The 17,161-nt window shown below is 23.6% G+C and overlaps 4 protein-coding genes across 4 annotated transcripts in view; 1 reads left to right on the top strand and 3 right to left on the bottom strand.

Moving 5' to 3' along the window:
- Nucleotides 1-1,277, bottom strand: part of Phum_PHUM179250 (uncharacterized protein) — a gene marked incomplete at both ends in the record, with an annotated part of 1,300 nt that extends 23 nt beyond the window's left edge. Inside the window, 4 exons of the mRNA XM_002425137.1 lie at nucleotides 1-351; nucleotides 433-594; nucleotides 683-1,031; nucleotides 1,185-1,277. Of these exons, the coding sequence (XP_002425182.1) occupies nucleotides 1-351; nucleotides 433-594; nucleotides 683-1,031; nucleotides 1,185-1,277 (955 nt within the window). The remainder of the gene's footprint in view (nucleotides 352-432; nucleotides 595-682; nucleotides 1,032-1,184) is intronic.
- A 617-nt stretch (nucleotides 1,278-1,894) lies between these two features.
- On the top strand, nucleotides 1,895-4,945 carry Phum_PHUM179260 (uncharacterized protein; the record flags this gene model as incomplete). The annotated part of the gene is made up of 9 exons (XM_002425138.1): nucleotides 1,895-2,021; nucleotides 2,152-2,387; nucleotides 2,472-2,719; nucleotides 2,821-3,030; nucleotides 3,124-3,512; nucleotides 3,649-3,805; nucleotides 3,877-4,201; nucleotides 4,285-4,455; nucleotides 4,799-4,945. 9 exons carry the CDS (start codon nucleotides 1,895-1,897, stop codon nucleotides 4,943-4,945), a joined length of 2,010 nt encoding a protein of 669 aa, XP_002425183.1.
- A 1,420-nt stretch (nucleotides 4,946-6,365) lies between these two features.
- Phum_PHUM179270 (uncharacterized protein) lies at nucleotides 6,366-7,634 on the bottom strand (the record flags this gene model as incomplete). The annotated part of the gene is made up of 3 exons (XM_002425139.1): nucleotides 6,366-6,665; nucleotides 6,769-7,187; nucleotides 7,574-7,634. 3 exons carry the CDS (start codon nucleotides 7,632-7,634, stop codon nucleotides 6,366-6,368), a joined length of 780 nt encoding a protein of 259 aa, XP_002425184.1.
- Nucleotides 7,635-9,229: 1,595 nt separating this feature from the next.
- Nucleotides 9,230-10,271, bottom strand: Phum_PHUM179280 (uncharacterized protein; the record flags this gene model as incomplete). The annotated part of the gene is made up of 2 exons (XM_002425140.1): nucleotides 9,230-10,221; nucleotides 10,259-10,271. The coding sequence occupies 2 exons, from the start codon at nucleotides 10,269-10,271 to the stop codon at nucleotides 9,230-9,232; spliced, it is 1,005 nt and encodes a 334-aa protein (XP_002425185.1).
- Between the last annotated feature and the right edge of the window lie 6,890 nt (nucleotides 10,272-17,161).

The raw sequence follows: 17,161 nt of genomic DNA on the forward strand, positions 1-17,161 counted from the left end.
CATTTTTGTTTTGTATTTCCATAAATGCAATGACCTTTTTAGCTAAATTTACATAAGACTGCGCTTGTCTACTATCTGGAGCCAATAATAATATTGGTTTTCCAGTGTCACAACCCTCCGATATACTTTGATCGAGAGGAATATCTTCTAGCATTTCAAGTCCTAATTGAAAAGCTAATTGTTCTGTACCTGTACCAAAAATTTTTAAATCTGCTTGACAATTATTGCAGATAACTCTGCTCATGTTTTGAACTATTCCAACTATAGGAACTCGTAATTTTGTAAACATCAATGCACCCCTACCGCAAACTTGAAGAGCAGCTTCATGAGGAGTTGTAACTAATACAACACCTAAAAAGAAATTTTTATAATGTTAATTAAAATAATTATAAGGTGTATTTTGCAGAATAAGTACAAGATGTGCAAATTTACCAGAAATTGGAACATTTTGAATTAAAGAAATATGAGTATCTCCAGTCCCTGGAGGAGTGTCAACTACAAGGTAATCTAATTCTCCCCAAGATACTTGTCTCAAAAGTTTGTCAATCATACTCATAACCATTAAACCTCTCATCATGACAGGAGACTTTTCATCTACTAAAAATCCCATTGACATACTAAAATAAATAATAAAAAAAATATAAATTTAAAATCAAAAAAAAAAAAAAAAAGAAAAAAGCACTAGCAGAAGATACAAACCATTTAACACCATAATTTTGAAGTGGTTCAAACTTATTATCCTTAGTCAAGGAAGGTGATTCTCTTAGGTTCATCATCAAAGGAATTGAAGGACCATAAACATCTGTGTCCAAAATGCCTACTTTTTTGTTGGGAGCAATATACTTAAGAGCGACGGATAAATTAACAGCAGTGGTTGATTTTCCAACGCCTCCTTTGCCTGATGCAACTAAAAGAACATTTTTAACTCCAGGTATCGGTTTTTTTTCCGGCAAACCTCTCGCCATTATTTCTTCTTGATGTTTTTTAAGTTCTTCCTCACTAAATTTAAATAGGGCTGCACCTTGGTGTACCTGTTACACAATACTTTACTTTATACGGGAGTAAAAGCTTTTGATCATTTAATTTAAAACACCTTGCATCAAAAATTCATCAACAGGTAAAAATTTTTAAGTAGTATAGTGGATTATTTTAATCGTTATCGATTATTTTATTTAAAATCTTACCTTTCTACTAATATTACCATTATACAATGCACTTGAATAGTGCATAACCAATGGTAATGATGAAATGTGAAATCTTTGTATTACTTTATTCATTTTGAAAAAAATTATTAAAGTAAATTTTCTTTGGTAATTTTTTTAAAATCGAATTTTTATCACAACCAGAAGACAAATAAAGTGGCGACAAATTCCTCTCTCTTAAATACTATGTGAAATGTCAAGTTGTAAATATACATTACATAAGAGTTGATTCTTGTTTCTTTTTTTTTTTTTTTTTTTTTAAATTTTCTCCGTTATTTTAATTGTTTTTATAAAATATTAATAATGCCAAAATACTTAAAAATATAATAAATAATTTTTATCGAGTCTTTCTTTTACAAACTCAATTCAATGAAAATGTGAAATTTTATAGAAACGTATGTTTCTTTAGGTTGCCAAATTATGGAATCAAAACATGAGCACACTGTACCTTTGAAATCCAATAATTGAGTAATAGTTATTTTATCATAATAAAAAATAACCAGGTAAAATTAATTATTTAAGTCGTCGATCACGGTTATAAAAAATAAATTTCTTATTGAAATTTTATTTGATCTTAATTTTCATGATAAATATTGTTCAGTGGAATTATTGTTCAGACTGCTTAATTTTTAAGTTTTTATATTAAATTGTCATCTTAAAAAAATAATAGGTATTCCAAAAAAAAAAGAATCATGTTTTCTGCATTAAAAAGATTAGCTGGTCGAGGAGATGCTCCTGAAACAGCAAATTCACATCCTAGTCATCAAACTATGTCTGCAAATTTACAGAGAAAATTTGCCAAAGGTGTTCAATATAATAGTAAGTTTTTAATTTTCTACCAGTTATTTTCAAAATTGTCAAAACTAAAATTGTTTGTAAATTATCAAAATTTACTTCGTTAAAATTCGAAGTTTCATATGTTACTCTTGTTTCTTACTTTTTTTTTCAGTGAAAATTGTCATTAAGGGAGATAGAAATGTTGGTAAAACTTGTTTGTTTTATAGACTTCAGGGTAAAAAGTTTGTTGAAAGTTATATTCCAACTGAAGAGATACAGGTAGCAAGCATTCATTGGAATTACAAAGCAACAGATGATATAGTCAAAGTTGAAGTTTGGGATGTTGTTGATAAAGGGAAAAAGAAAAAAACTTTTGATGGACTTAAATTAGATAATAGTCAATTAGAAGTAAAATTTATTTTTACATCTTTAATTTAAAATAATAAAAAAAAAAAAAAAAAAAAAAAAATTAATTAAATAATAATTATTTAGATTCCGGAAGAGGCTGCTCTTGATGCTGAGTTTTTAGATGTATACAAAAATACAAATGGAGTTATTTTAGTGATGGACATCACAAAAAGTTGGACTTTCAACTACATTCAAAAGGAGTTACCTAAAATTCCTGAGCATATACCAATTATGATATTGGCTAATCATTGTGACATGGCACATCACAGAACAATCACTCCTCATCATTTAACATTTTATGTGGAAAATCTTCAAAGGCAAGTTAAACAATTGTTTTATTAAAACATATCATTTCCTTATTTAATTTGAAAGATTTTATATGTGTAAGTACACATACATATTTTATATGAATTGTATTTTTCTTACGATTTAGAGGGCCAGAAGCAGCTGAAGTCAGGTGTTGCGAGTCTTCCATGAGAAATGGTTTCGGTTTAAAAATTCTTCATAAATTTTTCAACTTACCTTTTTTGCAACTTCAAAGAGACACACTTTTAAAACAATTAGAAACAAATAAAAATGAAACGGAATTGACAATTAATGAATTAGATCTTTACATGGAAAGTGAAGATGCTGATTATAACAAGTAAGTTTTTTTTTTTTTTCTTTAATTTACCACATCTGTGTTTTTTACAAATGTCGTACAATTAAATGTAAAAATCAATTTTTTTTGTTTAAGGTTTTTAGATAAGCTAGTGCAAAAGCGAAGGATTATTGCTGATTCAGCTCAGCCAGCACACCTTCAAAATTCTCAAAGCGTTCAACAATTACATCAGCCAGTTTCTAGTAACGTAGCAGCTGCCTCATCAGAATCTGAAATTAAACGTAGTATGTCTTTTAATGAAACATATAAAATTGGGCCTATCGGTGGTGGTCATCCCATTTCTTCGGGGCTTCATAAAACTGCTATCGGTGTGGGAAATCCACATTCTAAAATTATTTGTTCTCGTATTAATAATTCTGATTTTAACACCCATTCATTAGGAAATTCTAAACCAGAACAAATTTCGCAAATACCTGATCGCCCGACTGGATCCGACACTGTACCGACAAAAGAAGGAGGAGTTGGTTTTATTTCTAAATTATTTGGAAAATCCAAAGATGTTCCACCTGATTCAAACGGTATTTTTTTTTTTTTTTAATCTTCTGTTTGTTTAAAATTATTAAAAAGAGATAAAAATAAGTTATTAAAATATTTGTACAGTCGTAGAAGCAAAATCCAATATAAAAGTGGATAACACAACAACAACAACAACAACAACCGTAGACAATTTTGTGCCTGATGATGGAGCAATCGATAGATTTTTAGAAGATAATGGCTCAGAAACAATAGTAAATCGAATGGAATCTGATTCTGAAAGGTAAATTTTTAAATTAAAAGAACACTATGATAAAATTGAAATTAACAAACTTAATTATATATAATTATTAGTGACAACGAATTCGGAAATCCCCTGGTTTCTGGCTTTCAAGACGATTTAGATCCGGAAGATTTTAACATGGTCAAAAACACATACAATGATATCAAAACTCCATCAAATCAAAATGTTAAAATTAGCAGTAATGCTATAAGAAGCAATGACAACAATTATTCTTTTAATAAGAGTAAGAGTCCTAGTTTAATAAATGAAATGAGTGAAGATTTGGGTTCAATGACAATAAAACCTACTACAATAAATCATTTGGAATTGCAAAATGAAGAAGAAAAGGTTTCATACCTATCTGAAAATTCATTGGGTGAAAATATCGCGGATAACGTTCAGGTATTTAACTTATTAAGAAAAAATAAATTAAAAGTATGTTTTATTACTTTAAATTTTTTTTTCTTACAACAATTCAGAATTACGATATTACCGGCGAGGCTTTAGATACTTGGTTCAGATGTGATAGCAAATGGAGGAGAAGTCCCGAAGGAGGAGAAGATAATCAAAGCAACAATTGTCAGAAAATAAAAGAAGATGCAGAAAGTATCGAATCCGATAATTTAAACAATTCTTTATTAGATGTTTCGGTGAAAAAAAAAGAAAAAAGCAAAAACAAAGACAAAGAGGTTAGAGGGAAAATGCAAATTTTTGTTTTCCTCGTAAAAATTATACGAAAAAAGTCTGCTTTTATTCTGCTTTTTTTTTTTTTTTTTTTTTTTTCAGACTGATGGAAAATCTAAAAAAACAAAAAAAAAATCATCGTCCAAATCGAAAGAGAAAATTAAAGAAAAAGGAGATAAGAAAAAGAAAAAAATGAAACAAAGGTCTTCGGACGATGAGTATGAGAGTAATCAGGGAAAAGACGAGCTCGAGGAATTTTTAAATGGCGGAATGGGAATGACCGTCGATGCATCGTACGAAGCTTTTTAGCGCTTGCTTGAAGACATTGTCATTCCATTAGAAAAAAATTCATATTTAGAAACGGAAATGGTGAGCGAAGACATCGACGATAGTCTATTCGATATGGATTTCGATTTAGAATTGGAAAAAATTCGATTAGGCTACGAAATATTGTAAGTAAGTGTTCACGTCATACAATTTCACTCCCATCATTAATAATAAAAAAATTTTTAATTTTAACCAATAATAATAATAATAATAATATTAACATTAATGTTTACCAAATGCATTTTTTAATTAATAATTTAATTTTGTTTAAAGAGGCTGACGGGTACTAATAGTCTTTTAATTTCTTATTATTATTGTTGATTTAAATTAATTTTAAAACTTTTTTTTTTTTTAATTTATTATTATTATTAATAATTTTTTTTTTAAATGTTGTTTATTAGGAATTTTAATTTGTTGTTGTTGTTGTTGTTGTTAGTAGCATTACTTTTTACCGTCAAATTTTCTTTCTTTTTTTTAAAAGTACAATTTAATATTTTAGTAAATAAATATATAGTTACTTATGTAAAATACAAATAATACTCATAATAAGATAGAAAAAGGGATTTTACGTTAATAAATATTATTTATAGTATTATGAGATGTTTTTGAAAAAATTACAAAACATTAAAATGTATTATCAAGAGTATTTTTTCGTAAAAAAAAATTATTTGATAATGAAAACAATGGCGGAATAATTGAAAAAATTTCGTTTTGTTAACCAAAGATCTTAATTTCATTTATCACACATTCCATTTCAAAAAGAAAAAGAAAAAAAAAGACTTTTCACGCATAAAAATTTAATATATATAATTTGCATTTATTTATTGCCTAACGGGAAAAAAAAAAAAAAACCATCTCATTTAATCATATGCCAATTTTAATGTTAATTATCTTACTTAATTAGATTTAGAAGTAGAGAGATAAAAAATAATAATAATAATAATTTAAATTTTAAAAAAAATCTGTTTTATTATTGTTATTTCTTACATAGTCTAAAAAAAATATTTGTTTTCTCGTTAAAGCAAATGTATATTATATAAAAAAAATTACTTGTAAATGTAAGAATAATGATATCTTTTAAAATAATTGTCCTTATATATATAAATTATTGTTATTATCGGCAAAATATGCCATAAAATGATATTATTGCCAAAAAAAAGAGAAAAAGGGGGAAAAAAAAAAGATTAATATTTAATACGAAATAAATATTCTAACGTCGCTGATTATGTTTATTTTTTAACAGATTAATTTAAATAATTTTGATAAAAAATAATATTTTTATAAATTATCATTTCATTTAAAAAAAAAAAAAAAAAAAGAAAAGTTTAGTTTTTATTTCATAATTTCATTAACAATATTATTTTATTTAATTGAAAATAAACATTTTATTTTGTAATTGTTTTATGTACTTTTCAATAAATAAAATAAATATAATAATGATGCTCTTAAAAAAATAGTTTTTTTTTTTTTTTTTTTTTCTGATATAATTTAAAATTATTATTATGTAAAAATGAAACCCCCCTCCCCCTTTCATAACTTTTTTTTTTTTTTATTGTGCAATAGATTCTTCAGATGAAAATTTTGACGATATATTATTTGTATTTTCTTTTTTTACTTTTGTTTGACTTTTTTTTCTCCTTTTATCTAATATTTTATTTGTACTTTTTACATCTTTGGGTGAATTAACTTTAGCAACTGAACAATTATTTGTTTTTTTAACATATGCATGTCTCATGTCTGTTATAGCTGCAAAAACTTTCAAATCATCTTCTTTTTCCATTTGTAATGTTTCTATTCTTGTTTTCAATGCTAAACATTCTTCTTCCAAATATTCTATGTGCTGACGAGTCTGTAAATGATAGTTTATTATTATTAAAAAATATACTGAAAAACCAACAATTTATCATTTTTATGATTGTTTTTTTTTTTTTTTGTTTAGAATAAATTTTTACCACTTCGTCAGGATCTGTTTGTGAAAAATCTCCATATTTGTTATTGTGTTGAGCATAACTTCCACGTCCTGTTTTTAAAACTCCAACTCTTTCTAATTCTAATCTGGCTATTTTCATTTCCAATTTAGCACTTCTAAATTTTTCTTTTTTCAATTGTGATTCGGCTTCCATTTGTAACCTTCTAGATTCATCTAATCTTCTATTTACAACGGCTAGTAATTCTAAAAGTCTCATTCTTTCTGAATCTAATAGCGTTAGAGCATTTTTTTCAGGAGTAAGCAAGGTACAACTTGTTGAATATTCTACAGGATTGTTTACAGGTAAAGAAATAGGATCTTCAACTGGTAACGTTTTTATTTTTTTAAATTCTTCAATTTGATCTAACAATCTTTGAATTTTACCGTCACGATCAAACAGAGCTTTCTAAAAATTAGAAAATAATCAGTAAGTGTAATAATAATGATAAAAAAAAAATAAAAAAAAAATTATTTTTCCACACCTGAAGTTGTTCACTCTTTTGCCTCTCTATATCTATTTCTTGTTGTAATTTTGTCATGTTATCTTGCATTTTTGAAAAAAATTGAACTTGATCTCTTCCTCTAAATGAAAATTTTATCAAAATAAAACAATTTATTATTTTTAAAGGGTTTTATTCATTTCATTTAAAATTATTTGTACATAAAAAATGATAAGTCAAGAGAGTAGATAAAAAAATGGCGATTCATCGAAATTTAAAGACAAACAATTCCGAGTGCACAACTTTAAAACGCTCTCTCAATTTGTCGTGCCTCAAGACAAAACTAACATTTGGCGCCAAATTTTTCACTTAATTCAGTCAACATGTTAACCGTCATGGATTTTGTCATGGTTTTTTTTAAGAAGTGTTTTATTAGTTTTTCATTGGTGTTTTTACATTAGTTATTTTTTATTTTATAAAAAATGTTAATAAGAATACTCTTAATTTATTATTTTAAAATAAATTTACACAGTGCTTAGTGTTTTAAAGGGCTTTTTGTCTATTTATATGTAAGTGTTAATCTTTCATTTTTTTAGTTAGTAGAAATGGCTATAATATTAACTTTAAGAGAAGAGTAAATTTTATTGTACGTTACTTTTTCTTAATTGAAACTGTATAAATTCACTTGCAAAATGATAATATAATTTAAAGGTAGCTAAACAATGTTTTACCTGTTCTTTTGTAAAGCAAGAATATTTAGGTTATATGGACTAATGTATTATTATGAGTATAGACAATTATAGAAGTATAAACAATACAGGAATTTGTAAATTTTCCTTTTTATGCAATGAATTCTATCAATAATTTGCAATATAAGTTGTAAAAACCATTTATTTGATTACATCATGTATTTTCCATCAATACAACAAAAGAGGGTTAGAACCATCAATGCTTAGAATCAATAATTAAAAATATTTAAATTTTTTAAAATTAAAATAAACATTTTCATTTATTTTCAATAGAGAAAATGTTTTAAAAGAATAATTTCTTTCTTTTTAAATTTAAACTTAATTAAAAAAGAAAAAAAAAACAACTTCAAATTATCATTTTTGTTTAAAAACTGTTTAAACAGCTAAAAGATTAAGTAATAGACTATTAAAGTTGATTTAAAATAAAGAAAAATGGTAAAATGAAGAAGAAAAAAAGGCGGGGGGGTAGTGAGGGGAAATTTTTTTGTTTTTTTCTCTCTATTTGATGACAGTTTATATAAGTGAGTGACCTAAAAATACTCAAACATTCAACAGTTTGCTTCTTTTTTTTTTTCACTTGGCGCATGCAACATATTTTCAATATTAAACTCTATTTTTTTTGGGGGGAGGGGAAGAGGGGATATTAATGTCATCAGATTTAATTTACGTACGTATATTTTATTTTTTTTTAGCATTTTCCGGAAATTTGAAAGCGTTGTAAAGTCATAAATTCATTTTAAAAAATGTTAAAAACACAAATGAAATTTTTTTTTTTTTTTATACATACATAGAGGGGCCATTTTGAATTTAGAATTTAGTTTAAAATTTTGTTGTATTTTGGTTAAATATACCCTTTTTTTTTGTTTTCTTTTACTTTTTGAAAAAATTTAATTAAACGACGAAAAAAAAAAAAGAAAATTTGGTGGCCTTTTTTTCGAATTAAATAATTGTGCCTTATTTAAAATTTTTTTTTCTTTCTAACGCCTTTTGTCCGTGACATCATCGAATTATTCTGTGCGTCAAATGCACAAAAAAAAAAACTCAATTGCCCCCCTCGATCGATCCAGCAGCTTTCCTTAAATTTGTCCTTTTTTTTTTTTTTTTTTTTTTATTTCACGTTTGTTTTTCTAAAGAATTTAATTTCCCGATAATTTCTTTATCATTATTTGTTTGTAAAATCGTGAAGAAAATATTTTTAAATGATTGGATAGATGGGGAAAAGCTTTGAAAAGAAAATTTAAAAAAAAAAAAAAACTTACTTATCTTCTAAAACGTTTATTTGATTATTTAAACTTGCCACTAGTTGCTCATCTCTCATTCCTTTGTCCATCATTGTGGAAAGTTTTGTTTTTATTTGTATTATTTCATTTTCCAATACTTTATTCCTTGCTTTGGATGCTTCTAATTTTTTTTTCATTTCTTCCAATTGTATTGTTTTTTGATTGAGTTGTTTTGACGTTTCCTCGTACGAAGCTCTTCTATCTTTTTCAATTTGTCTTAAAACATTTGTTGCTGGTATTTCCGTTATCGTAGTGTTACTTAATTGTTCTTGTAAATGTTGAATTTTATTTTGTAAAGTTATGATTTGTTGAGCTCTTCCTCTCCAACTACCATTTTCTTTAGCCAAATCTTGAAATCCAATTTTTTCTCCAACTTCACATTCGATTACTTTTTGTGCAAGTTTTAATTCTTGTTTTAAACTTTGACACTGATTTCTGAATTCGCACATTTTTGCATTCGTGCTCTGTAATTTTTCCGTTAACAATTTAATTTGTTTGTCTTTTTCATATAATTCATCATCGCTCGGCATTTGTGGAACGAGTGATTGTTGATCCGTCGTCGCATTGGCTTCTATTTGTCTTAATTTAGCCTCAGCATCTTTCGCACGATTTTTCATACTTTCGAGTTCGGCATTTTGCTCACGCAATTTCTTACTTAATTCAGCTATTTTATTTGCGGCTATTTCCGAAGCTCTTCCCGCAATGGGAAGTCCCGGTTTTGATAATTTTCTCTTTGAATTGTTTAACTCATCTTGCATTTCTTCAAGTGATCTACGTAGACTACCATTTTCGAGTGATAAATTTTGTATTTGTTCTTTTAAATATTTATTCAATTGATCGGGAAATAAAACATCAGGTGGTAATTCCGGTCCATAATAAGAGTCAAGTTGCAATTCCTGACCGGTATTTAATTTATTTTGTGGTGTCCAACTATCTTTGCTTTTGTTTGTTTCGCCATCACTTGTATCTACTAATAATTTTCCCATAACTTTAAATTAACTCACTTATTCTAGACATTTTTTAAAATGTACTCATTTAATGTATCTTTTTTTTTTACTTAATGTTTATATAATGATTTTTAAAAAAACTTGTAAAATAAATTGATTCAAGAAGGCTGTTGCAAATTTTTTAAATGTTTTTTTTTTTTTTTTAAAAAAACCTTCAAGATTTTTTATTAAAAAGTTATTGTTGTTGTTATATAATTATTTTAATTAATTAAAAAAAATTTTTAACGGTTGTTATTATATTATGTAAATTTAACTTTTTTTTGTTTATTTAAATTACCGTATATTATTATTATATATATATATAATATATATAAGCGGAAAACTAAAAGTTTTATGTATAAAATTTACAAGTTTAACTATTAGATTGAACAAACTTTTGAATTTTTCCTATTAAAACTTCTCTTTTTTAAATAAAAAAAAAAAAAAAACTTTATATGAATATTAATTTTTAAAAGTTTTTAACGGTATTTAAATAAATATATAAGTAACGTACGTAACTTTTTTTATTTTAAATTTTAATTTTTTTTGACAGTATTTTCCTATAAAACCACTACCATAAATATTTTATATTATAATTTTAATTATTAATTATTTGATGTTAATTATTTTTGACCATCCCGAAAAGTTTATATAATAGGGAGGGATGGGAGGAGATTTGATAATTTTTTTTTTGACATCCTAAATTTTATATATTAAATTTTATCATCCTTGGATTTTTAAAAAAAGTAAATTTATTTTATTTTCAGGGTTAAAAATATAAAATTACCCATTAAATAAATGGATAATAATAACGAAAAGAAAGAAAGAAAAATTGGATAAATCGAAGGTGAAGGAAAAATAAAAATTTTCACTAAAAGGTAAATAAAAAAAAAAAATTTTTTTTTTTTATATTTTTTTGGAATATTTTTAAAAATCAAATTTAAAAAAATTCGAGTGATAGTTTTAGTTGAAAAGGAAAAAAGACTAATTAAAATTTTTAAATCAATTTTATTATGTATATAATATCAAATGAAAAAAATTATAAATAAATAAATTTTTTTAAAATGATGAGGTCCCTTGAATTCTCAATAGCACGTGTAACAATAACGTTGCGCAGGCCCCCAGCCTTGGAGAACAAATAATACCAAAAGTCAGTTGAGTCGCGTTACTTAAATCGGTGGGATCCGTGCCTTTTGGTAACCTTTTTTATTAAAAAAAAAAAAAAAAAAAAAAATTTTTTTAAAAATTCGATTTACCCTTTTGCTGTTCTTCTTCTTCTCATTCGATATTAATGTTCGTATAACGAAAAAAAAAAATTTTTAATATTAATTAATCATCGATCGACGTATTTAAATAAATTAGTTTATTAACAAAAAAAAAAAAAAAAAAGGAATTTTAAGGAATATGATTTCTAGGTATGATTTTTAAAAATATTTTTAATTGCAATTTTTTTTCAATTAATTCGATTATTGGTTTTTTATTAATTTATATTAAATAATATTTTTTTGTTTAAAAAAATTGGTGAAAGAGAGAGAGAGAGAGAAAAAGTTTTTCTAAAGTTCTATTTTTTTCAATACCGAAAATTATTATTATTATTATTATTATTATTATTATTATTATTATTATTATTTAAACAAATACTAAAAAATTTTTTAAAATAATATTCGGAAATTACGTTTGACGAACCTTAAATTATTTATAAAAAAAAAAACCGTACAACAAGAACCGTATTTTTGTTATGTAAATTTTTTTTTAATTTTCATAAAAGCAAAACTTATTATTATTATTATTATTATTATTATTATTATTTATGATCGAAAATTTTTTTTTTAATAACGATCAAATGGAAAAAAATAACCAAAAAAATTTTTTTTAAAAAATAATTTCATGTGCATATAATAATCGTTTAGTCTCATATAAAACGATGTAAATTTTGTTTTCTTGTTTTTCTTTTTTTTGGGGGGTAGTGGGAGGGAGGCAAGGAGGGGGAGTGATTTATTATTTAAAAGTTTATTTCGTTGCATAAAATAACTTAATTACGTTTGTTTACAAACAATATAAACGTTTTCTTAAACATAACCATTCGTTTACATTCGCAAATATTATTAGTATCGAATTAGAAAAAGTTTAAATGTAAAATTTAAAACGTTTACCATCGCACATAATTAAAAAAAAATGTTTATTTATTTATTTACTTATTGATTATCGATTCGATTTAAATCTTTTAATTTATTAAAAGAAATAAATATTTAAAATTTTAATAATATTAATAATAATTTAAAAGGAATTAAAAAAGAAAATACCAAATTAATAATTAATTTCTTAATAAAGATTTTGAGTTAATAAAATTATTTAAATATTTTTCTCAATAATTTATTATTATTATTATTATTAATAATAAATATAAAAATTAATTTAACAAAACAATTTTTTTTTAATATATATTATTTAATAATGATTCATAAATCTTTTTTTTATTTTTTTTTAAACGGGTAATTAACTTTTGTAATTAAATTTTCGAATAAATTTATTTTAATAAAAATTATAATAATAATAATTATTACGATGATGATGATGATGATAATTATGATGATGATGATGATAATAAATTTAATAAATCATATAATTGGGGCCATTTTTTAAAAAAAAAGGAAAATTTTTTTCTCTCGACTGTTTTATTTCTTTAAAATTTTAACAAAATATAAATTTTTTCTTTTTTGTTATTAAAAATTGATTCGGCATTTAAATAAACATTTTTTTGTTTTTGTTTATATCTAAAAAAAATTGATTTATTAATAATTAATTAAAAATAAAATTACAATTCGCAATATTTTTTATATTACGTGATAAATAAATTTAATAAAAAAAAATTTTTTTTTAAAGTTAATATCAACACTTTGTTAATACCAACGAGAACCCCCGCTGTCGTGGGTCCCCTCCCTCGTTTTTAATGAAAAAAATATTTTATATTTAATACCATACATTTATCATAACATTAAAGTTTAATTATTAGTTAATAATAATAATAATAATAATAAAATTTAATTTACAATCTTTAATATATAAAAATTTTTTTTAAGCTCATGATACCGCTCGGTGCGCGCGTTTTTTTTTTTTTTTTTTTTTAAATTTATTCCCACGTGGTTTTAGATTTAATAATAATGATGTCGTGGTAGGCAGTTTAAAACCATCATCATTAACTTCTATATTTGACGTATGTTTATATTTTTATAATTTATTTCTTATTATTATTATTATTTAAAGATTATATATATTAGAATTTTTTTAAAGGAGGAAAAAAAATTTCGAATCGATCGTAAAAAAAATAAAATTTTCAAATCTTTTATTAATGAAAGAGCTAAAAAAAAAAAAAATTTTTTTGTTTGTTTTTTAAATTAAAAAAAAAAAAAACATGGCGGATGGTATAACGAACGCTTTCGTTAACAAATTTCGTTTTTTTTTTTTTTTAATTTATCCCAATTGTATTGTCGGATGAGGGATCATCAAATTAAAATTTTATTCTCGTACGTATGTATGTATGGTAAAAATTTATTTAAATCGGCCTATTCTCGTTATAAAATAAATTAACGAATGAATTCATGTTTAAAAATGAGTTTGGAAACGAATGTGTTAGACCCGCGCACACCTACACACACACACACACATTTTTCCCCTGTTTATGAATATGAAAAAAAAATGCCAAAATCCGTTATGTATTTTTTTTTTTTTTTTTTGGAAGTTTTCGGGCTTTCCCCCCCGAAAAAAACAATTTTTTTCTCGAATTTTCTCAATAATAATAATAATAATAATTTTTCCGGCCTAACGTAAATTCTTTTTTACAAATGATTTAGTTACGTTTTAGTTTTAAATTAAAGAGAAATAAAATTTACAAAGGTTTTTTTCGTAAAAAGTAAAAAAGGAAAATCGATACTTTTAATGCTTTTCTCCCTTTCATATTTCCTTACCTTTTTTTTTTTTTTTTTTTAAAACTAAAATTTTAAGGGAATTTTTTTTTTTTTTAATAGCTTAAATGAGTAAAGGGTCCCTTAATTGCGTTAGTTAATTTTTTTTTTTTGTTCTCTCTTACAATTTATAATAAAAGTAATTTACGGTTTAATTTGTCGTCCTTTTTTTTTTTTTTCTTTTTAAATGTCGAAATTTTCTTTTTTTTTTTTTTTTTTCATTTGCACTCGAATGAGCATAGAAATGTAATAAGGATGCAGTATTCATTATATGTTTTTAGGTAAATTATTATTATTATTATTATTGTTTTTTCACTTTTAATCACGACTTACGTCCTTGTCAAACCTAATTAGATTTCATTTCGACCCGATTCCTTAAGAATAAATGCATGATAATAATAATAATCTGGGATAATAATGGTATTTATAGAATGTTTTCAAGAATGTGGGCCATCTAACACAAAAAGATTTCCTGTTGTTATATTTTTTAATATAAAAAAAATTTATTATTATTATTATTACGGTTGTTGTTGTTATCGTTGGTTTTGAAATGTACGGTACGAACCCTAAAAAAATTATTTTCATAAATAAATTTAATAATTTTTTTTTAATGTTTTATTTTTCGCGAGTTTTTGTTTAAAAAAAAAAAGTCATAAAAAAGTTTTTTCTTTTTTTTTTTTTTTTAAATAGATTTTATTTTATAATTAATTTTACGACGTATTTTCAAAAAAAAAAAAAAAAAATTCACGACGTGAAAAAAAAAATATTTTAAAGGTTTAATGAATGAAAATGGAAAGAAAATTTTTTTTTCCTCCTGTCTATGAAATTCACATTTGTTGTAATGAAGTTTTCCCTCTATCTCTCTCTCTCTTTTTTTTTTTTTTATTTCAAAAAGGAATGAAAAAAAGATGAGATTTTATATATATTTTTTTTTTAGTCTTTTATTAATTACTAAGATTAACTCTTAAATTTTTTTTTTAAAAATTAATGATGAAATAATAATATTTCGGAAAAGGGAAAAGGGGGAGGGGGGGTAAAAGATTATATTCCTAACGAAAAATTAATAATTTTTTTTTTTATACTAATCTGGTTGAGTTCTTCCATTTTTTTTTTTTTTTTTTTTTTTTTTAAATTTAAATCATTTTTATTTAATTTTTTATTATTATTAAAATTTAAATATACCTTAATGACGTAATTACTTTGAAAATATTAAATGCTCTATATATATAAATAATAATTTAAAAAAATACTTTCAATTAAAATAAAGAAAATTCTCCATTTACCCCCTCGATAAATGATAACACATTATCATACACCGCCATATTTAAACGTATGTTAAATGCGCGATCGATAATTATACATATTATTAATATTACGACTTATTTATTTTTATTTTTAAACGCTTTTTAAAATATATAATCCGCGTAAAACAAAACATAATATAAACCAATCAAAAAAAAAAATTGAATTTTAATTAATAATAAATTGCTTTTCTTTTAATAAATAAAAACAAAAATTATCGACCTTAAATTAATTATTATTATTACTATTATTAATTGAAATATTTTTCGTTTTCGACGTTAATGTATTCCTCATTATTATTATTATTATTAATAATAATAATATTTATTAATTTTATTCGAGTTAAAAGATTTTAAATTTAATTTAAATTATATAAATGCCATTCACGTTTTTTTACAAGGAAGTAATTTTTCTTCAGCTCATACCGTTAAATTTATATAAATAAAAATTGAATGCACCTTTATAATTTTTTTTTTAATCATTTATCTCGAGTAGATTAAATTTTTTTGGTAATTAACCTTAAATTTTATTACTTGAAAAGAAAAATGTTTGAAAAGATCATTCTTGAATTCAAAATTATTATTATTATTATTACTTTTAATAATAACTATTTAGTCATAAGTATTATTATTTTAACCTCGTATTACGTCACATTTTCTTAGCTTTCCTTATTCTCTCCAGAAATCATCATAAAATTTTACAAAAAAAATTTTTTAAATTTAGTTTTCAAGCAAAAAAATATTATTATTATTATTATTATGCATATATGCATACGTTATGTTCCGAATCGTATTTTATTATTATCATTATTATTTTTTATTTAAAAAATTATGTATTGAATCACGACCTGATATCACTAACGCTTTGTAAGCTACGACAATCGCTCCTTAACCATCACAAAATCATTACTACCACTGATAACAAAATACTGAATGGATTGATTGATTGATTGATTGACTAACCTTACTCTCACATTCAATAAAAAATTTCCCAATTACATGTCTTAATGATCGGAATTGATTTGTTTTAAAAAGACAAACAACAACAACAACACTAAAAATATCAAAATGACTCATTACAAGATTTTTCACCGACTATATTTATTTATCGTTAATATAATTAGAAAATTATTTTCTAGAACATTCTAATGAGAATTATCTCGTGTGCGAGAAAATGTTTTTTATTGTTTGAGACTATTAATCACTATTTAAATGAATGATATATAAACGTACATAACAATTAAAAAAAAAAAAAAATTAATTATTGAACTTTAATAAACGTGATAATAAATTATATATGACAATTTATCAAGGTGTGACGTGTATTATTATTATAATAATAAAATATTATTATTATCGTGAAATATATTTACGACAAATTACGAAAACGTAAAAAAAAATTTATTATTATTATTATTATTATTTTAACGACAAGTATTTTATATGTTATTATACGATTCATAAATTTTTAAAAAATTAACCATAAAATAATTTACGACATGTTTATATATATATATATATTATTAATAATTTTATAATATATATGTATATATGTACATAATAAACTCGTCGTAAAAATATGTATATTGAAATCCTATAAAATTTTTCATATTTTTTTTTTTTTTTATTGTTTGTTGTTGTTGTTGTTGTTTGGATCG

Source organism: Pediculus humanus, genomic scaffold (assembly GCF_000006295.1).
Source record: "Pediculus humanus corporis 1103172107527 genomic scaffold, whole genome shotgun sequence".
Classification (NCBI taxonomy): domain Eukaryota; kingdom Metazoa; phylum Arthropoda; class Insecta; order Psocodea; family Pediculidae; genus Pediculus; species Pediculus humanus.